Source organism: Vigna unguiculata, chromosome 7, assembly GCF_037176805.1.
Source record: "Vigna unguiculata cultivar grain cowpea cultivar isolate G323 ecotype 2 chromosome 7, ASM3717680v1, whole genome shotgun sequence".
NCBI lineage: Eukaryota > Viridiplantae > Streptophyta > Magnoliopsida > Fabales > Fabaceae > Vigna > Vigna unguiculata.
In genome coordinates, this window is record NC_140798.1 from 42,117,983 (window position 1) to 42,139,663 (window position 21,681).

Consider the following 21,681-nt stretch of genomic DNA (forward strand, 5'->3'; position numbering starts at 1 on the left):
CGTCTTATTGAATACTTATTAAAAGAAGGATATAAAAATGATCCTATTTGTTCTTGTATTTATATGAAAAGATCCAAATAATGAATTTGCCATAATTATTGTTTATGTAGATGACATAAACATCGTTGGAATTCCTAATAAGCTCACAAAGGCAATTGATTACTCAAAGAAATAATTTGAGATGAATGATCTTTGAAGGGCAAAGTCTTATTTGAAATTAGAAATTGAGTATTCAAATAAAGGTGTTTTTATACGTCAAGAAGCTTATATAATTAAGGTGCTTAAAATGTTCTAAATGGACAAGTCATGTCCATTATGCACTCTAATAGTTGTGAGGTCGTTAGATGTTGATAAAGACTCTTCTTAGACCTCAAGAAAATGATGAAAATCTTCTTGGTCTAGAAGCACCATATCTTAGTGTCATAGAAACACTAATGTATCTTGCGAATTATACTCGATCTAATATTGCATTTGCTATAAATTTGTTAAGCAAGATATAGTTCTTCAACTACAAGAAGAAAATGGTTTGGAGTAAAACATATACTTCGTTACTTTAAGGGTACTACGAATATGAGCTTATTCCATCCAAATGATTCAGATTCAGACCAATGGGTTATGGATATGCATGTTATTTTACATATTCTTACAATGTCACAATGGTTGATCACAAACAAGATGTTTGTTCACATGTGGTAGCACAATAGTTTCATGAAGGTATATGAAACAAACCATAGTAGCAACATCGTCTAATCATACAAATTACGAGGAAAGTTGTGAATATGTTTGGTTAAGGTTTATAATTCAACATGTGCAAGAAACTTGTGACTATCCTCGAGAAAGATGGAATCAACAACCATATATGAAGACAATAGTGTATTGTTCAATTGACAGGATGATATAGATATCCAAAAATTCGTTCATCTGAAAATATGACAAGTCTATTTGTAAAGTTTTTGCCAAGAAAAACTTTTGAGCAAATGACTCACAAATTCGGACTCACCTTAATGATGTAGGTTTACATGAGGGGGAGAAATAGAATATGTGATGAACAATATTGTATTAAAGAATACAGAATGTTGTACTCTTTTTCCTTCACTAGGTTTTTTTATCCCAAAGGGTTTTTCCTAGTAAGGTTTTAACGAGGCACATTCTTTATCAATGGACACTCAAGAGGGAGTGTTATGAATTAATGATTGTCCATTGATTTGATACATTTACTGATATGATTCATTACTCTTTATGGTAAATATTTGTATTAACTAAGTTGATTTGTTTCCTTTATGGATTACATATTGTATCTATAAATAGGACTCTTCCTATCAATAATAATACACAGATGAGTTGCTCCCTATTCTCTCATTCTATAGTCTCTCTTGTTTCTTCTCTTCTCTATTATCTGTCGTCATTCTCTATGTTATTCGCTTTATTTCATAACATATATAAAATTATCTAACAATTTTTCTGTATTTACTTTCCCTTTTACAAAACGAAGTCTTAGTGGTGCCAAAAGTTGAAAATCATCCTTTAACTAACCTTCCCTTCTGACTGGTAGTTTTGAAACTATTATTTCTTCACCTCCTCTAACTCTATTTTGCTTCTGTCTTCATGAAGATCCTCAAGCATTCACTATTATATGCAGCATGGAACAACTCTCTCATCATTCCGACAGGGTCCCTTACTCCGAAGAGGTTCTGAAAGAAAAAGAAAAAGATGGGTTGGAGGGAAAAGAACTGGATTTTTTCAAAGAAAGGGTTGAGAGGAAAGAGGGAAATGGGGTGATGTTTAAGGTTTTGGAGTCTCTCACTTCAACGAAGTATAGCTTGTCTAGAGTCATAGAGGGGTTAGAGGGAGAAAAGAACGAAGCTTCAGAGGAAGATGGTAAGAGGGACTGTTCTGGTGTGGAACCAATGATGTTGTTGGAAGAGTCGAGGTTGATCTCAGGGCTTGCTGTTGAGGTGGAGAAAAGGGTGGATAGGTGGAAGGAGGCGAGGAGGAAGGAGAAGAAGGAATTGGAGAGCAGTTTGATAAGTTTGACTGAGGAGAATAGGGATGTGAATAACTTGCTTAGGATTGCCCTGTTGGAGAAAGAAGCATTGGAGAAGAGAATAAAGGGGCATGACCATAAAAAGATGCCCCTTTTGCAGTTTGGTTGGTTCATGATGGGGAGTGGAAACACTGAACAATCAACAGAGAGTTCTGGGGCTAAATCAGATAGCAGTGAGTGTGAAGAGGAAGTTGTTAGTGTGGTAAGGTCTTATTACCCTTTTAATTCTTAGTATCTGGAACAATCAATTCTTTCTTGCATAGTTGATGTTTAACAAAAGGGTGAGAAGATGGAACTATATTCTTTCTTAAAGATAGTTACACTAGACACTGTACTGTTACAAACCGGTGATATGTAATAGGGTCAAGATTTGCATATTTTTTTCTGCTACAAATTGGCTGGTCACTCTTTTTTTTCTATCTCATGTTATCAGTATCATAAATTTATTTATTTTTCTCACATATTTATGTGTTGTGTGAAAAAAAATGGGTGACATTTGTTATAGATGACAGTTGTAGCCTGTTCTGAATTTTATGGTCATTTTCCAAGGCTTCAACTGTGGAAAGGATGATGAAGAATCTACGTTTTGAAATCACTCAATTGAGGAGATCTTTGGAAGAGTCTAGGTACTTTGCCATCTGATATTATATTGAATTCATACTCTTTTGTCATAGTGATAAGGAGTTTCTGCTGGTGCTGCATGATTTGCAAGAAAATATTAGTGAAATTAAAAGCCTTTTCATTGATGCCTCCTAATTTTTTTTGGCTGTGCTTCATAAAAAAAAGGAGTAATTTTCTCCCTCTTGGCTTATATATCGATTAAGCTATTTGAGGTTATTTTTGTTTGTGGCTTGCTGCTGCTGCAACTTATAATAATTTATAAGTATGTATTGGAGTTCATATTCTGGTTTTGGATTATTTATCATGAACCTCATGCCAGGTCAGACACAGAGCGCCTCCAGTGTCTCACAGAAAAACAAACCAAAGAAATTGTAGAAAACAAACTCTACATTAAGGAGTTAGAAGATAGAGAGAGAATCTTGGCTCAGAATGTAATCACCTGCTTCATCAACACATGAAATAACTTTTCCCTAACAACACCTATTTTTCTTACTTACCTTGGTTTCTGTCTAACTTGTCAAAAGGTAGAGGAGTTTTTGAGGGAAATGAAAGCAGCAGAAGAAGAAGTTGGTAGATGGAAGGAAGCTTGTGAGTTGGAAGTTGAAGCTGGAAAGGTAGAGATTGAAGAGCGTGACAAAATGGTAAAGATTCATTGGAAAATGTTGTAGAGTGATTGGATGCTAAATTAGTTTATAATTACTTGTCTTTTAAGAATGTCATTGTTTCACCAGGTGGCTGTTTTGAAACAAGAATTGCATAAAACAAAGACTGCTTTGGAGATATCCAATGGAAAAGTAAGACTGAAAGAGGAACTTGCAATGACTGCAATAGCTGCACAAGAAGCAGCAGAAAGGTCTTTGAAACTGGCTGATGCTAGAACAGTTGAACTTCGTGGGAGAGTTGAAGAACTAACCAGACAACTAGAAGAAACAGAGAAATGTGAAAGCAATATTCATAAAGTGAGACGCATATGTTGGCCATGGCAAGTTTTCAAATTGACCTCTGGCAATGTACCAAACACTAGACTTGGAAATGCCAAAAGGATGCTACCAGAAATGCAAGCCATGATTTAATTAACTTATATGTATACTTACATAATTTTCTAAAACAGTGCGTTGATTCATCTTAAACTTCATTTTCCCGTAACAATTCACCCTTATTGATGTAAATGTGGTATACTTTATTGTTGCTGTTTGGACATAACAAGCACAAGCACTAAAACTTTCAGAACTGACATATCTAAAGTTCTGCTATACAAATTTCAAAATAAAAGCATCTTGTGGATTAGAGAAAAATTGTTTTAAACACACAAGTATTTGTTGTTTAAGAAAAACAATACTGTCTTCTTACATTTTATAATCATTGTTTTAGTTCACGGTGTGAAAATATTTATAATTGTAATTCACAGCAATTATAAATTAAATTATATAAAATTTATCAAACTTGATTAGCGGTAATAGGATGAAAAATTACAAATATTAAAAGAAAATATAAAGTGCATCCAATAATCACATTAGATAATAGGTTTTTATATCAAAATTTAGGTTAAATATTTGAAAATTTCCCATTTAACCTTATGCTTTAGATCTGGTGGGACATTAGATTATTAACCCTAATACCTAACCTTGTTGAATACGGTTCCTCATTCAAAATGTTGGTTAAACGATTTTTGTTTTTCATATTAGTAAAATGTCATTGTAGATTATCAATGTGATCATTCATAAAATATTACAATAACTTAACAAGACAATACTTAACGCGTGCTTTGAAAAAAACATCTTCAAAAGCATTTCAATTGAAAAGAAGATAAAAAGTAAATAAGCTTCCATAAATTAAAATTAATTCATGAACAAAGTGAAAATAAAGAATGCAGAGAAGTTAGCTGATTTTAATTTATGATTTCCATATTTGTTCTCTCTAAATGTGTTCTTGAATAAGTTTAGCCAATTATTTTATTTAATAAGGGCCACTTAATTTTTTTTTTTAGATCAAATGTTAAATTTGTTAAATTAAGAAATACATAATATAGCACAGCGCAAAAACTTTTAATTGCAAGAAAATTAATTAATTTTAATAACAAACTAGAATAGCTTTTTTTTCATTAAATTTAATAACCCATCTAACCATCATTTTCCTTATTAACTAACTTATTCAAAATGTCACTAAAGTATTCAATTCAATTTAAAAAAAAAAATCATACCATGAAAAATTATAAAGGGGGTACATTGAGAAAAACAGGGTCTACAAGTAGAATTAGTCTATTTTTTTTCCAATATGGGCCGACCCAGTTATTAACTTGAAGGTGGATCCACGCCCCGACTTGACTTGAGTCTCTATGATAAAATGCATAGCAACTCCTTCAAAAACCCTAGATCCTCTTCACTCTCTTTCACTGCACTTTCTGGTGTTAGGGTTTCTCCGTCAATCAGCGCCAGGTAATGGCTTCTGGCTTTTGGTCTCTCATATTTTTCTTAACTCAAACTTTCGTTTCCTTTTCATTCTTTCGCATTAGTTTATCATTACACCGTCCATTAACGATTTTGATTCGTGTTTGCTTTCTGACAGAGATATGGCTCCCAAACCGCCCAGTACGGGCCTTTTCGTTGGACTGAACAAGGGTCACATCGTCACCAAGAAGGAATTGCCTGCACGCCCCTCAGATCGCAAGGGGGTAAGTTTTATCATTGGTTTTTCAATTGTTGTTCACTGTTTTAGACTTATTAGTTGCACCTTGTTAAATTGAGATGCTTTTATTTAGATCAATTTATTATTCAAAGCAGTCACTATATATTTAGCATAGGTAGTTGTCTGTCTAATTGATATTGTATAACAGTTGTTTTTCAGTTTGTCATTTTTGTTTTTCTGCATAATTAAAAGCTTTTTGTGTTTTTAATTTTTCTGCCTCTTCTATTGTATTTATATGGTTTCAGATTGTGCAGCAGTTTCTTGTATTACGAAAAACATGATTTTTCTGCCGCAACTAATAATCTGTACGGTAGAGAAAATTAATTGATAATTTGGTTACTTTCAGCTCTTTACATGTGTTTTTTGTTAGTAGGGAGCACTCAGACTTAGAACCCTTATTTGTGTCAATTTTTAAGCAATCTGACCTCTACCTTTGGAGACCGATAACCTAATACTTTTAATCATACTTCCACACCTTGATAAACTGCATTTATTGTTTGTATATTTGACTAATTATGCTGTGCAATCTATAGACACAAGGACCAAATTAATGTTGATATGTTTAAAGTGTATCATGTGATAGATCTTTTTTTACTGTTTTATGTTGTGCTGTTTGACGGATGTATGGGTATAAGAGGATAACCTCGATGGATAATTCATCCATTAGTTTACTTCCTATTCTTGGTTTGCTTATTATCTTTGGGGTTCTGTAAATGTATAATTAAACACAGAAAACAAGCAAAAGGGTGCACTTTGTGAGGAATCTCATAAGAGAGGTTGCTGGTTTTGCTCCATATGAAAAGCGTATAACTGAGTTGCTTAAGGTTGGGAAGGATAAGAGGGCACTTAAGGTTGCCAAGAGAAAGCTTGGAACTCACAAACGTGCCAAGAAGAAGCGTGAGGAGATGTCCAACGTTCTCCGAAAAATGAGGTTATTCTATGTTTTTTTATGATATATATTATGCATACATTAATCCTATTATACTATTTATCAATCTTATTGGCTTTTCTCGGTAGTCCTTATCTAAATGCTTATGCTATTTTCTTGTGTGCAGGGCTGGTGGAGCTGGAGACAAGAAGAAATAAATCATGCCTTTGATTTTTGTTTCGAGGACAGTGGAATCCTTTGTTTTAGTTTCACTAGATGGATTTTTGTGTATTGACGTTTAAGGTGTCTTAATTTTGCTTTGTTTTAATTATGTTACTTCATGATCTTACTCTTAGAAATGTGTTTTTTTAAATGGGACATGATCTGTGGGCAAAATTACTATTGGTCTATTTTCTGTTTGAGCAGTCTGATCTTTTGTTATTTATGTTTACTCCGAGGGTTATATTGCATGCTGCATAGGTAATTTTTTATTGTTCCCTGGCAAGAAATAGTCTCCTTTTAATACGATAACTGTTATTTCGAAGTTCCTCGTTTATAGAATGTAGTAGAGATAGGACTGCAATTTGATAGAATTTAATTGTCAACTAAAATTTAAATGTTTAAGTAGAGCCGTCGATAAGATTTGTTCTTCCTGCCTTGAAAATCTTGGGTTAAGAAGTTATCGGCGTGGTATAGTAACAGCTTAAACCAATATTTTTGCGCATTTAATAAAATAAGATTTACGTAATAGCTTGAACCAATTATAAATGAAGAATAGGTAAATTTATGTTAGAATTTATTGTTTGTCTACATTGCTATAAAGCCATGGAGAAGCTTCAAATCCTCAGTTATTAAAAGCCTAGTACGTAATGTACCGATTCTTTAATGCATTTAATAAATCAAGATTTACTTAAAAAAGCTTATTTTATGATATAAATCATTTGACGCTCTTTACAAAATGAGATTTATCCATAAAGAAAAACATTTTAATTTAACTTTCATATTTAAAGGAAATTTTTTTAAAACACAATTTATATTAATAATTCAATTCACCTTTTCTTTGTTTTTGTCCAATAAAATATTTTGCTACGCGATTCTAACATTGCTATATTTATAAATATAGTATTAAAAATGTATTTAGTTACCATTTCCATTTGTCATGTTAAGGAGTAACGAGCTTTAATAATGTTTAGGATTGAGAACAATAATTTTTAAAAGGGGGAGGCTGGTTAATGCTTGCAGTTTATTTATTTATTTTATTTTAATTATTTTATAATTGAAACCTAGATTCTCGAACGTGTATCGTGAACTACGCTGATAATTGAATACTTGAACGGACGCTGAAAAGAAGGCAAAATCTTGTTCCCTGGTTTATTTCTTTAAAACAGGAGAGTGACGAAAATAACATGTTGAATTACAAGTGGTTACTCACTCCATCAAAATTCTTATTAATTTCATTTATACAAAGATGACATGATTGGCATCAAGTCCTGAACTTTTGAGTGAGCTTCTCAACTCCTTCTATACAATCACCTGCAACTCGCTTTGCCCCATTTTTTATAGTAAAACCAAATTCATGAGCTGAATTCCCTGCCTTTGCGATGACAGTTTGTCTCAATTCTTGAGCTTGTTTTCCAGATTTCCTTGTCCATTCTTTCAATCTTGATATAAATTGAGAAATTATTAGGATAATCTCGTCAATCATATCTCGAGCTCTTCCTCCCACATCCGCTGCCATTTTCTTTAGCGTGTCCAGTAAGTTTTGACCCCGGTCAACCGTATCTTGAACAGATAACTGCTGCTCAGGATTCACCACTGTAACTCCAATAGAGTCCTCAAGGAAGTCATCATCCACTGCTTTTATTCCATTCCTCTCCCAACCATCTCTAGCCTTCTCCAACCCCACTGCATATGCATTTACTCGTTTTGCCTCATCCTCTGCCCATGCCCTGAAACCGAACACAATTATATGACACGACTTAAAGATGATCAAAGCAATTTAGTTGCTTCATGAGTTTTCATAATTTTACCTGGCCATTGACAAAGCTTTCCGTTCAACCTCTAGCTCATACTGCACTCGCTTAATTTCTTTCTCTTCATTTTCTGCCACCTCCCGAAGCTTACTAATCCTCTCTTTTTCATGAGCTATTTCATCCTTCTCACTCATAAGGTTTTGTAGATGATCTTCCGTCTCATGCCTTAACCTAGAAAAAACAACCCTTTCTGATTCAATAGCAGCTCGTTCTTTTATCAAGGAAATTCTATCTTCTTCTCTCTTGGCCCTTAACCTTTCCAACTCGCATGTTGCCTCTTTGGCCATTTTTTCAACAACATTGATCTTTTCCCTCTCTATGGAAAGCTTCTGTTCAAAACTTGCAATGATATCCTTCTCAACTTGAGCTACTAAAACACTATGTGAAGCAACAGCGTTATCGGCCAAAGATTCTGCGTCAACACGTGCAAGCTCTCCGTTAACTCTGTCAAAAGCGTCTCCGGTAGCAAGAGCTACAGCTGCTTGGGCCTTTGTCACAGGTTTATGTGGCTGGAACAATCGTGTATTACCTAACCACCACCACACACACACACACACCAAATAAAAAAAGAAGAAAAATTTAAAATCAAATGCAAATAAGACATGTAAGACAAACGGAATTTTTTCAAATACTTCAAAAGAGAATATGACTTACCAAATGCAAGAGCTATTATTCCATGCTCCCCAGCAGATACATCTGCAACAAGTGCAGGGAATGCATCGGAATGTATCTTATCAGCATCTATAAAACCAGAAAGCTGGTACAGCATCTGCCCATGCCAGATCATATTTGAAGCAAACAATTGATTAGTTTGCAGTCCAACTGCAACTAGAAAAACAAAAATAACATAAGCACAACAGAACAACGTCAAGAAACCTTTCCATCTGCTTCTGGAAGCTGTCTTTTCTCTAGGACCATCTTCCAACTAACAAGATCTTGACGTGATAAAGGGCTGCGAGAAATGCATATAGGAGAGAAGGGGAATCACAATCACAGCCAATGCTATACAAAGTTTAAAAGAAAAAAGGAAACCGTGTAAAATTGTGAATAATTGTGAACTCCAATGATGAATATTAACTATGTTGCCCCAGTAGAATGAAGGTAACCACAAAATAGATATCAAATACCAATTTTAGTAAAGCATACCTTTCAGGAGAGAAGTAAAATGGGCCATTGTGTTCATCTGTATCCAACTGTCTATTACATCTTGAAAGCCTGCTTTCAATAAGTCCAGCTTCTGCCAAGCCTGAAGTGTCCATATTCTTTAGACGTGATAAGCTAGGAAAAAGTCATACATACTGACCAGCTGTTGTATTAAAACACGACATTCAAATATCCTACTCTGACCTTGAATGGAAGAAAAATCTGGGTCCTCAGGGGTGATATCATCAAATGCAAGCTCAGTAACATTTTCTATGTACATGGCAGGAAATACCTTTGAGATTGTATTCCTGAAAAAATAATTAGAAGGGCACACATACAGCCACATATTACAATAATACAAATAGCTTGTTTGTAATTATTATTTCACATAACAGTGATTGAAAGAAGAAATAAATAACTACCTTGACAGAGCACTGGTAGCAGACACTAACCATCGAGCATACTCACGGCGTGTGCATAAATCACTGGGTTCAATATCAGTCTCAATCACCTGATTATGCAGAAAACTTTTCATTAATGATCAGAACAATTGGAATACTTTGCTGTAACAAAATCCAAACTACATCTAAAATGTGTTTATGAAAAATCTATCAAGTCCTTCTTTCGCAAGTTCTTAAATACGTAGTCCTTAAAAATAACGTCTGACCTACTATCCGTTTAAAACTGCAAATAAGAACAAAGACATACCTTCAGAGCTTGCAAAGCAGCTAATGCTTGTCCCTGACCTTGGTCGACAACTGCAGGAACTAAAAGCTTTCCAGGAAACACCTGTACAGCTGGAGAAACTACTGATGGAGCAGGAATACCAGGAGCAGAGTAAAAGGCTCCATTTGAAGATTCAGATCTACATTTATTAACTTCATTATCATCATTTTTGACCAGTCCATCTACAAATGTATTAGTTGATGAGACAAATGATTTTGTCAACAGGTCATTTTGTGAAAAGTTCTGCTCCTCAAAGGATGATTTGTCTGAGACCTGCGGCATGTTGTTCAGATCAAGATTTCCTTTAGTTGAAACTGATGGATCGTCCTCTTCAAGAAAAACCTCAGGATCTGAAGTTGTCTTATTTGACTGAGTATTGACATCAATATTGACAAGTACACTTTCATCATCAGCTAAAATACATAAAGTATTAAAAATAGCAGAACTTCTATTGCCACTTGAACCGATAATTTCATCCTGCTGCTCACATATAACAGGTAGGGGCTCATCATCAATGTTGGACATGTTTCTTGGTTCAATGAAGGATGGGTTCTCCTTAAGCTTAGTAGTAGAGTTATCTGTATCTGAAGCACAGCTGCTATCAAAATCTTTAAATCTATACATATCCAAAGAATCAATAGGAGTTTCAGATTCAGGATCATTAAGTGCCACTGTACTCTCCCTGGGAACAACATACCCATCATCAACAACTGACCCATGCTGTAATTCTTCTTGAACGGATATGTATACGATGGCATCAGCATTGTCGTCATGAACCAACTGGGACTCTATGTCAGAATCATTAACAATTCTATGGCAACTGGGAATCTTATCAGACTCAGGAGATGAACAACTCCGGGATATATCTATCTGACCTTCTACATTAATATCTCCTTGCTCCACCGTGTTGTCAGCGTTTACATGTTCTGTTTTGTCATTACAATCATCAGAAGATAAAAGCACTACCTGATATGTAGTCAGGGGCTTCACTTGTCCTGCACGTAGTCAAGCATGCATAAGTTAAATTGCTTCACTCAAAGCAGATAACTTTCCCCCCAAGACGAGTTGATGGTTCATGCATGGCAAAAGCAGAAGCAAAAAAAGTTTACTTACTGGCACCGTTTCGCCTGCTTACAAGGAGGGCAGCAAAAGCAATCCCTGAAAGAAGAAAGATTCCAGCCACACCCACTCCCACAACTCCTGAAAACAAACTACTTCAAGCAGTGAGAATTACTAACAGCAACAAAAAAAATGTTAATATCTTTTCCGGTAACTCTCTAAAATTGCATGTGAAACCAGCAACCTCACAGACTATCTGTAACATATCAACACAGAGGCTTTATTTGGACACATATTTCATCAAGCATGGCTAAAAGAATCAAGGATGAATAGACAGTTTAGTATATAAACTATTGACATAATTTTTATTATTTTAGTTCAACAACTTTAATTATGTTAGTTTTGTTTCATCTCTGGTAATGCTTAATGATCTTTAGTAATGATCACATATATTTATTACAAAATTAATAGGCAAACGAATTTATCTTTGATTTGTAAATTTAAAATTCTTAATGATTCTTTCAAAATTAATCAATATTAACCTTAATCAATACAATAAAAGTAACAATTACTAAAAACCAAATATGTGAAAATAAAATCAACTAAACTAAAAGTTTTTGGAATAAGAAATATTTACCCAAACATTAATGCTAAAATATGTCTTTACCCAAAAATTAAATAAGAAAGAATAATAAACTTATATATAAATTAGTTTAAAAAAACTCCCTTGTTTACCTTCTCTGAGTGACGATTTTAACTTATAGGACAAACTCAATTCACTTTAACCTTTTTGTTTATTTATCCTAATTATTAGTGTTCATTGAGAACTTTATCCAAACATTGACTAAAATCCAAGAAGCAAACAAAGAAAAACAAATGAATGGAAAACGAATCCCACTACGAGCTATAACGCAACCAAACATTTCATACATCAACAAGCGCAACAATTTTTCAAAATTTAAATAATTACCACGGCCAATAACTACTCGCTAATTAATAAAAATAAGAAACGGGACAATCAGTTTTATAATCAACAGCGTTCTCTTAGAATCTTTGACCTAAATCCAAAGGAGAGAATAATATATCTGGAATTTAAAACACTTCGCTCACCTCCATATGATTCGTTCTTCTTAAACTCCGAAACGGAACGGTTATCCGACCCGGCCCGAATAGGAACAGAACACGACCCGTTCCCTTGATTTGCAATGCAGAGAAGGCGAACGCGACGACGATGATCGACGTTGGTGAAGCGCGTGTGGAAAAGAATTGGGTTTATTTTCGTGGAATTGAAAGGAGTGAAAGCTAATCGAATTTGAAGAGAATTTGGAGTAGTGATCGATGCCATCTAAGAATTCAATCACCTCTGAACTGCACTCACTCACACCAAGATTATCAAGCCAAACACACACCAAGATCAAGAATCAGAGTTAAAACTCACATTCACACACTCTCAAGAGTCACTCACTGAATCCACTAACAAACTTTTTTTCGATTGCATCTAATTTATAGGTTGGTTTGCGTAGTAAAATTTGTTTTTTGTACGAGTTTAAGTTTCGTGTATCATTATGTTAGTATGAAAACTGTGCATTAATAAAAATAGTACTTCGTTAAGATTCATAAACAGTTAGAAGATTCTAATTTCTGTATAATTATTATACTCTAAAAAGTTAAAAATAAATTTAATGTAAGATGCAATTTCAAATATTGTTGCATTTATCGACAATAATACTTCTACAAATATTAGATTTGATGAATTTTAAATAAATTATTACACTCTAATTTTAGTATTTCTTTTTATGGAAATTGTTGGTTTGATTATAGGTCTATACCCGAAATGGAATTTATCCTCCTACAATTGGGAGAGAAAAATATGTATTTTTCTTAAAAATAATTATAATGTTATTCTTGAAAAACTTTAGAGGCTTTGTATGGCTACACTTTTGGGAATATGATACTAATCATTTTTCAGCATATGAAGTGATTCTGCCAAGTTCTTTCCCATAAAGTGATTTTACCTTTTGCCCACATGTCACCATGCAATTGTGCACCCAACCCTTGTTTGTCATGCTGGTATTGGTTTTATAAACTTTTGTTTAAACCATTTTCATGATTATGGACTAAATTTGATCAATAGTTAATTAGCATTAAATTTTGTTTAAAATGTTTTCATGAAATTAAAAAATGTCAAGGATTTAGAATTATAAAACTTGTTAAAAGGGATAAAATAACCTACGGGTTTATACTTACATGACCTACAAATATATTTTAATTTAAAAATACACAATAAACTTGATGATTTATTCAAATGCTGGCCAAATTATGCGTCACCAAAAAATCCTCGTTTTTCCTCATGATGAATCGGTAACTTACTTTCTTAGAAACAACAAAGATTCAACTCCTTTTATCTTATCTCAAATTTCTTACAATTTGTGAAGATCATAACCAAAACCTATTTTGTTTCCCTGTCATCCTAAACACCACAAAAGAACCTACATAATTAAACCTATGTACACACCCTTCTCACTCCCCCGAGCTCTCACATGAGCTTCCAAGATTGGACGTTATATCATGCACCAAAACCCTAATTATGTTGCTACCTGATGATCTTGATACATCCATGCACTCCTGCAGGTCTGCATCACAGGCTATCAAAACCCATTCATGATCATCATCAAGGTACTTGATATCAAATGTACCCACCTCAAGTTTCAATCTTTTAGCAACTTCTTCTTTCAGTTCCACAATGCCACATGTTAATGAGACCCGGAATCTTATGATATCTTCTCTGTATGTTGCCTTGATTGTCACAGTCTTCATTTCTTTTGTAGCTGCAAAAGGTGTCACTGCTTTATTAGGAGTACCCATGCTTTGCTTGGGAGATAAATCTAGGGCTGGAGGATTAGTCCCACAAGCTTCAGGAACAAGGTCCTCCAAAATTGCCTCAGCTACTGAAGGACACAAATTTCTTAAGTCTTTAGAACTACCAGCATCCTCTATTAGCATCCCCCCAAATGGCTCTTGAAGTTCTGCAGCCATAAATTCAGGCACGGGGAAAGGAGTGGGCTTGTTCGGTGTTGATTCTGGTGATCTCCTTAGCACAGCACATTGGTCATGGTTGGAAGTAATGAATATATCTTTTACAGGTGAACTTTCATTTGGGGGACTGTCATGCCATGAACCGTGAGAAGTAGGGTTTGTGCTATCCTCACTTGAGCCACTTCCAGTTCTAGTCCTTTTTGGTTCTTTCCCAACCTCAGAACCTCCTTTATCATTTGTAACTCTCTCAAGATTATGTATTCTTCCTACCAATTGATCTTCCATTCCTGCTTCTCTGTTTGTTTCTAATTCTTTGGATTCATTCACTTTCATCTGAGGCTCTGATGGTCTAATGCTCATTGAGACTGGCTGAGTGAACTTGTTTGGAGTAGATGGTTCAGGAAGGGAACCAACAGCAATGGGAAGTGGACTTGTGCTGAGAGAATTCAAACCAAATGCTCCTTCAGCACCCTGCACAGATTCAATAACACGCTTCAGCTTGGACAGGGAACGATTAACCTTGTTGATCTTTCGAGATGGCCAACGTGATATCCCATGCTGCCTACATATGCGCTTCATTGTGGTTGGACAAACTGTATACCAAGAAAAATATCTTAGAACAACATGTTTGGCCAATGCTCACTTCCTTTTACTTCTATAGATAAAAGGTAGAGATAAAATTCATTGTGGTGGAGCAAAAATTTGTATTCATAGATAAATATAATGTACGATTCCTGCTAGATGTATATTGTGAAGATAAAAATCAAAACTATTTCTTATCTATATGTATTAGGAGTGTGAACATACCACCAAGGCTCTTTGCAGCATCTTTTAGACTCCCAGCAAAATATCGTTGCAAGACTTCAAGACTGATTGATTTCTCAGTTTTGCCACGCTTCCTCTCTAAGGGTTTCTTTGAGGTTTTAGTCTCTAAAGTAGTCATATGATCAATTTTTCCACCTGCTTTATCACTGAGATTCGCTTCATGATTGATACCATTGCAGTACTTCAATATGTGTTTCTCTGATGGATCACGTGGAACTTCCTCCTCCATATTTGGTGAAGTACCAGGTCTATGTGGTGATCTAATAGATGGGGCAATTGGAATGGATTCAAGCCTCGTGTGAATTCTTTCAATTGTTGCTTCAATAATTTCAATTGAACCATCCTCAAGTTCAACACCAGAAGCAATCTTAAGACTCTGGAAATGCTGTTTCATTGTTGCCAATATGGACGCCAACAAAGTCTTTTGTTCGTGAAAGTCTGTGACCCTAGGAGGCAGAAAAAACTCCAATACATAATCATCAGTTCCTGTATGAGAGCTTCGTAAACATATTGCAAAACAGCTTGTTAATCCAAACATGAGAGCATAATGAACTAAGGGATAATCAGTTTTGCAGAACTGGGTAATGTTTGAACAGAAGCACATGCTGTGGGACAGAAAGGCCCTCCCAGCAACCCCTTGACTTTGTTGTAAGTGATGCTCAACACAGGCCTCACGGAAACCCCATAAATGAGCATCTATAATATAGAATGCTACGTCAGTTGTAGACATGCAAACTTTCCCCATGCAGCTACCATCAAAACTAGAACAAATTTTCTTCACACCACCACCTTGGGCCAACACACTCCGATGCTTACAGGGAATCCATGTTTGCGCCAGAGGTAAATTATGATTTTCACAAACCACTGTCAGTATCTCCAAGATCTCTGATAAAGCATTCTGACGGCCTTCATTACATATCTGGTTTAAAAGCATTGCCAAGTTATATCTGTGGGAACAAAGGGTTAAGATAAAGAACAACAGCAATATAACAGATGGGGATGCATCATGTCTGATGGTTAAATCACCTGAGTGTATGGATGGTCCAAAATTTCCGAACTCCTCAAATTTACTGTCTGCAAGGAAACATACTTTTATCAAACATGTAATCACCGCATGATATTCGTCAAACATGAGCAAATTATGGGCATGATTAGCCAAGTTAGAAGAAACCCAACCTCAAGGGCTTTGCAGATTTTATCAACCTCGGGAGCATAGTTAATCTTCTGTGAGGTCATTATCAACTCCAGTACACCAACACATGACTGCAATGCCGGCTCAAACACGGGCAAAGCCAAAGATCCACGAACATTGTAATGTAGAGCATGATCTCGGCGTGGATACTCTTTACTAGAATAATACAGAACATTGGGAGTCCATTCTGGTAATTTCTGCTGAAAAACCCGACCAGGGAGTCCCAAACTTCCATCATCCTCACCATCCACAGCGAACACGTACATCAGAGAGACCGTTCTATACTGATGGAGACCATTACTGTGTGGATCAAGAACAAATGGTTGTCCTGAAGTTGTAAGCACATACCTATTACCATTCCGCACAGGTGCCCAAACTTGAGCCAGAACATTCAATTCAGTCAACTCTTTGAAGTATCGAAGCGCTTGTGTCATCCTTTCCTTAATTACACAGTACCCGCCCACATTTTCCGGTAGTGGCATAGGCGCAAGTGGTGGCAAAAGCTTCTTGCTCTCATCATTCTCCTCTGGCTTTTCAGCTATTGAATTTGAATCACCTGAAAACAGTTGCTTCGGTTAGAATAATTGCAGATCCCTGAAGAAACAAGAAAATTCATGTTTAGCACCAAAGGACACAGGAGTAGTAGGCAATGAAAGATTAACAGTTATGGTGGTAATAACACCTCTGAACTTAACATCACAACATATCTACAACCTCCAAACCTCATAAATACTCCAAGAATCATATAAAAAATGTAGCATACATTGGCAAAGGTAAAATCCAAGGGAAGCACATTACAGACAAAACTCTGGGCTGCAAACATTAGCTTGCTTGAACAAACTACACTCAAAGGAGTACAACCATGTCAAGCCATGAAATTTCAGCTGTTGCGTTTAGAATACGTGATAAAAGAAATTCAACTTCAATCCCATAAGTTCCATCCATATATTACCTGTACCTAATAACCAAGTTCCTCAGCAATCAAAAAGGGCTTCAACTACAGTAATTGGCTATTAAAATGGTTGTTCTCAAAATTTTTTTTTCTTTTTTTTCCAATTCGCATAAACTTCAAGCTAAAAATGGGCAAAAGGAAACTACTAACACCAAAAGAACACACACCACAGAAACTAATTCCACCCCATATTACATTTGCAAATCTAAAAAATCAAATTCAGCTGCATCTATTCAAGTTACATTCCAAAGGGTATCAGCAAGTACAAAAAGAAGGATGCAAATCCCAAAACTGAAGTTCAAAGAAAGCCAATCTGAAAGCATACAAGGGAAGATCTTGTGGCAATCAGAGAAGGCAGAAGCTGGAAACTTGGGGTCTTCTCCATCAGAGAAAGCCCACAGAGGAGAGTAAGGCTGGTCAGAGTTGGAGGAGAACAGAAAAGGTGACATGGGATTGGAGACAAAGGCCATGTGATCCAAAGGCCATGAAGTTTCCAAGTCCAGATCGAAGTCCATGGTGCAGCCACCTTCCTCTGCTGGCTTTGACCTTGGAACACAGTCTGTATTTTCTTCCTCAGATTCTGACATTTTCTTCTCGGAGTGCTAAAGAGTTTGCGGTGAAGATTGGAACTTTGTGAAGAGAAGTTTAAGGGCAGCGTAGAATAGATGATGATGGGTAAACTTCAGGTGAATGCATAGAGTCTGTGATTCCATGTGAAAAATTTTACAACTCCCTTCCACTTGCAAGTTGCGACAAAGTGTCAATTAATTATTCAATAAAATGAAATTAAAGGGAGAAAAAAATTCTTGTTGTGGCACCAACTACCAAAAGAAGGGCACTTGCACCTGTCCCTGTCTTTTCTCTTTTTATTCATTTGAAGATTTTCAAAGTTCCCATACACAAAAAATAATAATGTAGTTCTTGACAATTTTCATTATGTTTTCTTTTCATTGGCTTGCATTGTAACTTTCACTGTTTGCAAATTTATTAACTGGTCTCCTCATCACATTTTGTTTTGTATTTAAGTTTTGACATGATAATTCAAAAATATAACTCATATTTTAAATCTTACAGCAATGTTTCTCCAACATTCAGTATATTCATTTTCCTTTCATATTAATTACATTTTTATTGATTTTTCTCTGTTTACAATAAAAGATTGAGAATCTAATAAAAAATCACGCAAAGCCTTTTTTCTTTTTTCAAAATATCAAATAAAACAAGATGAAGGAAGTAGCACGTGGTTTCACTTTCCTATTTGATTTTAAATTCCTAAATACAGTTTCAACAATAATATGTGATTATAAAGTGAACGTAGTCTATATATATCTTATGTAAAATATCTTCTTAAAAAAACGTGAACAAATAATAAAATAGGCCAATTTGAGTTAATTTATGCTAATTCACAAAAAAAACACAACGATTGGAATTGTTTAAGAAAATAGATTAAAAATGTTGATCCAGCCCTAATACACTATTGGTTGAGGTGGATTAGTCCACTAAAATTACTGGAAATAAATATATACACGAATTTGGTGGTGTTGTGTGTTTGGTATCAAACAAAAAAAAAAACAATATAATATGTGACATTTGATAAGTCATGATGAAGACTCAGTCATATAAAAATTACTCCTCTCCCAAACTTTAATCCTATTATTTAAAAACAATCAATTCTCTGGAATAGAAGAATACAACAATTATTATAATATAAGTGAAATTTATATTTTAAGATATATTTTTTTCTAAACCTTATTTAAGTGTTTTTATTACATTATTCTTGAAAAATTTTACTATGAAAAAATAAAAATTTAAATTATTTATATATTAGTTTTATTTATTTTTAGTTAAATATGAAACTTCTTGTTAAGATTGAGCGCTTATCACTAAATCAAAAGTTATAGTCATTAGTCCGTAACAATTTTTTCCTCATCAATTGTTTTACTGGAAATTTTACTTTTGAGTTGTAACTTGGTCAATTTGTGTAACCCGCAACAATCTCTTTCTTAATAATTGTTCACCAATAATCAAAGTCGTGATCTTGACCTTAATACCAATTAACTTCTAGTTAAGTGATAAGTGTTCGATGTAACGAATCTATACAATACTGATTTATAGTGTGAACATGAGAGTAGATATATGTGATAAAATGATAAATTTTAGGAATTGAAAGCAAAGGAGAAGTTGTCTACGATTGGTGAGAAAGATATGGAAAGCAAAATGAAAAGTATGTTGTGTGGCGATAACAGCATCGGTACTTGTTTTTTTGCGTCATGAAAGAAGTTCCATTTCTCTGTCGTTCAGAAGATGCGTGGTGAGCGTTGAGTGATACTCTTAAAATCTCTCCAATTGAAAGCTACAAATTTTCTTCCCATCATCTTCATATCTCATCCTATGCTAGGAGTGGTCGCAATTCCTTCAACACAGATTAATATTGAAAAATAAAATGCTACAATTTTTCCTGCAATTTATTGATTTATGGAGCGAAAAGTTAGCAAGAGAACAATACAATGCCTTTGTGTAGGTGTATCCTAACCAAGTTTAGAAAGTGATGGTTATTCAAACATATCTGCCATAAAACATAAAAATAATAAAATAAATTAAAGTTTGACTCATACACGGTTATAATAAGTAAAATAATAATAATATATAACTACATGTTGAATCTTTTCGATATTTTTTTTTCTCAAAAAACTTCATAATATTAGAGTTATTAGTCATCAATCCATTATCATTAAAGTGTTTTCAAAAAAACTTCACAATATTTGTATGATATACTATTGAATTGCTTTTAATAATAAAATTACTATAGTTACTATTATTTTATCATTGTATATTGATTATGTAGTTGCATCAAATAATGTAAGACTCCATTAAGGTTATACATATACTTTACTTACATAATATATTAAATTAATTAACTTTAGCATATCATAATATATGTACCTATTAGAGACATTAAATAAGAAATAATGGTCCCTGAAATTTAGGGTTTAGAATTTGTGTTGAATATGTAATGGAACAGTGACATTATTGTGGAGAATGATAGTTGGAGAAAGTGTGGTTCCAATGAGAAGTGAAGTGCAGGAGGTGACGTAATACTTATCAACTCCACTTCCCTTCTTAAGTAACCGTCTTCGGTGCTGGAACAGAAGAACAAAACGACACTCTTATCTTATTTTAAGGTCGTTTCGTTTATTAGCTAACTTTATTGCATTCATATATTTTATATTATAAATTGAGATCCACTTCATTTTATTCTTACTTTTAAACAAAAATATATTATGATTCTCATTTGACTTATATCTTTTATATATTTTATTTTTTCACCTAATTTAGTATGAATCATTCATTTATATATATATATATAATTATGTTTAGTCATGTCAGAAATAAATAATGAGAATAAAAAAATAGAAATTATAGTATCATTTTCTTATTTTAAAATAGAATAATGATATTTTAACTATTAAATTTTGACAATTTTTTTTACAACATGAGACAACATCTTTTAAGTGATTTTGGAATATTAAGAATGAAAAATTGAAGAAAAAAAAATATTTAGAAGATGTCACATTATATTGTAAGAGAAAGTTGTCAAAATTTAGTAGTCAACAAATTTTACGGTCTATATTTTATAAACTAGGTAAACATTTTATCTCTCAGTCGAAATGCATTATAGATTAAATTTTACTGTTTATAATTCTAGTGTATTTTTAGCTATTAAAAACATTTTTTTATTATCATTTTTAATTGTGTAAAAACATATACTCATCATGTTGTGTATTGGTTCATTCCTGCGCTTAAGGACTAACATGTAGATCTGTTTGTGTTCTAAACTCTAATTTTATTTTATTTTGTTTTTAATGAACGGAAATACTTTTTTTTTTAAGTTCACAAGAGTAGTGTTATTAGAGTGAATAGAGCCAAAAAGTGTTTTCCTATCATTCTTATAATTTTAACTACAACGTTTAAAATTGAATGACTCGATATAACTCTTAGAATTTCAAGTAAGAGCATTAAAAATTATATCACACTAATTATCGATAGAATTCTTTTTGAAATCTCATGTTTTCTTTATTATTAAATTATTGTAGGAGATAAAATAGTATATTAAAGAGATCTTAATTAATTAACTTTAACAACAATAATTATGGTGTTTAATCTCTGGTGGGTTCTCTGATCTGTGCATTTAGTTTTGAACCTTTTCTCACAAGGACACTCACACAGAGGCCAAAGGAAAAGCATTATAAATTTCCCACTTGTGGCTCAGAACTATTTTTCGAATTTACTAATCAAAAGAACATAGACCAAATTAGTGGAAGTGGACCAAGAAAATCATAGTAAATAAATAGTAGACTTTAAAATATGTATGTAAGGTCAATGTGCAACAAGGATCAAATAAAACACTAATTTTTGTTTGGTGATGGATAATGTTTGCTTGCGAGTTGCCACAGAACAATAAATCATTATTTGACGTTTTGCCTACTCAAACAAAGC

At 33.9% G+C, this 21,681-nt stretch overlaps 4 protein-coding genes across 5 annotated transcripts; 2 read left to right on the forward strand and 2 right to left on the reverse strand.

Annotated features, from left to right (window-relative positions):
- The first annotated feature begins 1,553 nt into the window (after positions 1-1,553).
- LOC114190610 (ATP-binding protein) lies at positions 1,554-3,895 on the forward strand. The gene is made up of 5 exons (XM_028079563.2): positions 1,554-2,246; positions 2,594-2,670; positions 2,985-3,096; positions 3,190-3,306; positions 3,397-3,895. The coding sequence occupies exons 1-5, from the start codon at positions 1,641-1,643 to the stop codon at positions 3,736-3,738; spliced, it is 1,254 nt and encodes a 417-aa protein (XP_027935364.1). The 5' UTR covers positions 1,554-1,640; the 3' UTR covers positions 3,739-3,895.
- A 1,047-nt stretch (positions 3,896-4,942) lies between these two features.
- On the forward strand, positions 4,943-6,643 carry LOC114189863 (large ribosomal subunit protein eL36x-like). Its single transcript, XM_028078580.2, has 4 exons — positions 4,943-5,100; positions 5,231-5,336; positions 6,082-6,281; positions 6,406-6,643. The coding sequence occupies exons 1-4, from the start codon at positions 5,009-5,011 to the stop codon at positions 6,434-6,436; spliced, it is 429 nt and encodes a 142-aa protein (XP_027934381.1). The 5' UTR covers positions 4,943-5,008; the 3' UTR covers positions 6,437-6,643.
- Positions 6,644-7,559: 916 nt separating this feature from the next.
- LOC114189501 (uncharacterized) lies at positions 7,560-12,717 on the reverse strand. The gene is made up of 10 exons (XM_028078079.2): positions 12,290-12,717; positions 11,234-11,320; positions 10,103-11,115; positions 9,817-9,905; positions 9,599-9,702; positions 9,398-9,497; positions 9,128-9,203; positions 8,906-9,020; positions 8,249-8,780; positions 7,560-8,167 (listed from the first exon to the last, which is right to left on the reverse strand). Exons 1-10 carry the CDS (start codon positions 12,522-12,524, stop codon positions 7,702-7,704), a joined length of 2,817 nt encoding a protein of 938 aa, XP_027933880.1. The 5' UTR covers positions 12,525-12,717; the 3' UTR covers positions 7,560-7,701.
- An 832-nt stretch (positions 12,718-13,549) lies between these two features.
- Positions 13,550-17,922, reverse strand: LOC114190990 (protein NLP7-like). Of its 2 annotated transcripts, none has more exons than XM_028080098.2 (5): positions 17,510-17,922; positions 16,217-16,788; positions 16,067-16,114; positions 15,023-15,959; positions 13,550-14,808 (listed from the first exon to the last, which is right to left on the reverse strand). In XM_028080098.2, exons 1-5 carry the CDS (start codon positions 17,769-17,771, stop codon positions 13,700-13,702), a joined length of 2,928 nt encoding a protein of 975 aa, XP_027935899.1. In that variant the 5' UTR covers positions 17,772-17,922; the 3' UTR covers positions 13,550-13,699. The 2 variants fall into 2 exon arrangements, with proteins under 2 accessions (XP_027935899.1, XP_027935900.1); XM_028080099.2 differs by having other exon boundaries at positions 16,217-16,826; positions 17,510-17,649.
- Between the last annotated feature and the right edge of the window lie 3,759 nt (positions 17,923-21,681).

Bases quoted from the DNA above. Each gene is read 5' to 3' on its own strand.
- LOC114190990 (XM_028080098.2), bottom strand. From the start codon at position 17,771: ATGTCAGAATCTGAGGAAGAAAATACAGACTGTGTTCCAAGGTCAAAG. The intron at 16,789-17,509 runs GTATGCTTTCAG...AACTGTTTTCAG, and splicing joins TTGCCACAAGATCTTCCCTT to GTGATTCAAATTCAATAGCT. The intron at 16,115-16,216 runs GTTGGGTTTCTT...GTTTCCTTGCAG, and splicing joins AAATCTGCAAAGCCCTTGAG to ACAGTAAATTTGAGGAGTTC.
- LOC114189863 (XM_028078580.2), top strand. From the start codon at position 5,009: ATGCATAGCAACTCCTTCAAAAACCCTAGATCCTCTTCACTCTCTTTC. The intron at 5,101-5,230 runs GTAATGGCTTCT...GCTTTCTGACAG, and splicing joins TCTCCGTCAATCAGCGCCAG to AGATATGGCTCCCAAACCGC. The intron at 5,337-6,081 runs GTAAGTTTTATC...AATTAAACACAG, and splicing joins GCCCCTCAGATCGCAAGGGG to AAAACAAGCAAAAGGGTGCA.
- LOC114190610 (XM_028079563.2), top strand. From the start codon at position 1,641: ATGGAACAACTCTCTCATCATTCCGACAGGGTCCCTTACTCCGAAGAG. The intron at 2,247-2,593 runs GTAAGGTCTTAT...TCATTTTCCAAG, and splicing joins AAGAGGAAGTTGTTAGTGTG to GCTTCAACTGTGGAAAGGAT. The intron at 3,097-3,189 runs GTAATCACCTGC...ACTTGTCAAAAG, and splicing joins AGAGAATCTTGGCTCAGAAT to GTAGAGGAGTTTTTGAGGGA.
- LOC114189501 (XM_028078079.2), bottom strand. From the start codon at position 12,524: ATGGCATCGATCACTACTCCAAATTCTCTTCAAATTCGATTAGCTTTC. The intron at 9,703-9,816 runs GTAGTTATTTAT...TTATTTTTTCAG, and splicing joins GCTACCAGTGCTCTGTCAAG to GAATACAATCTCAAAGGTAT. The intron at 9,498-9,598 runs GTCAGAGTAGGA...TGGACACTTCAG, and splicing joins AGATTTTTCTTCCATTCAAG to GCTTGGCAGAAGCTGGACTT.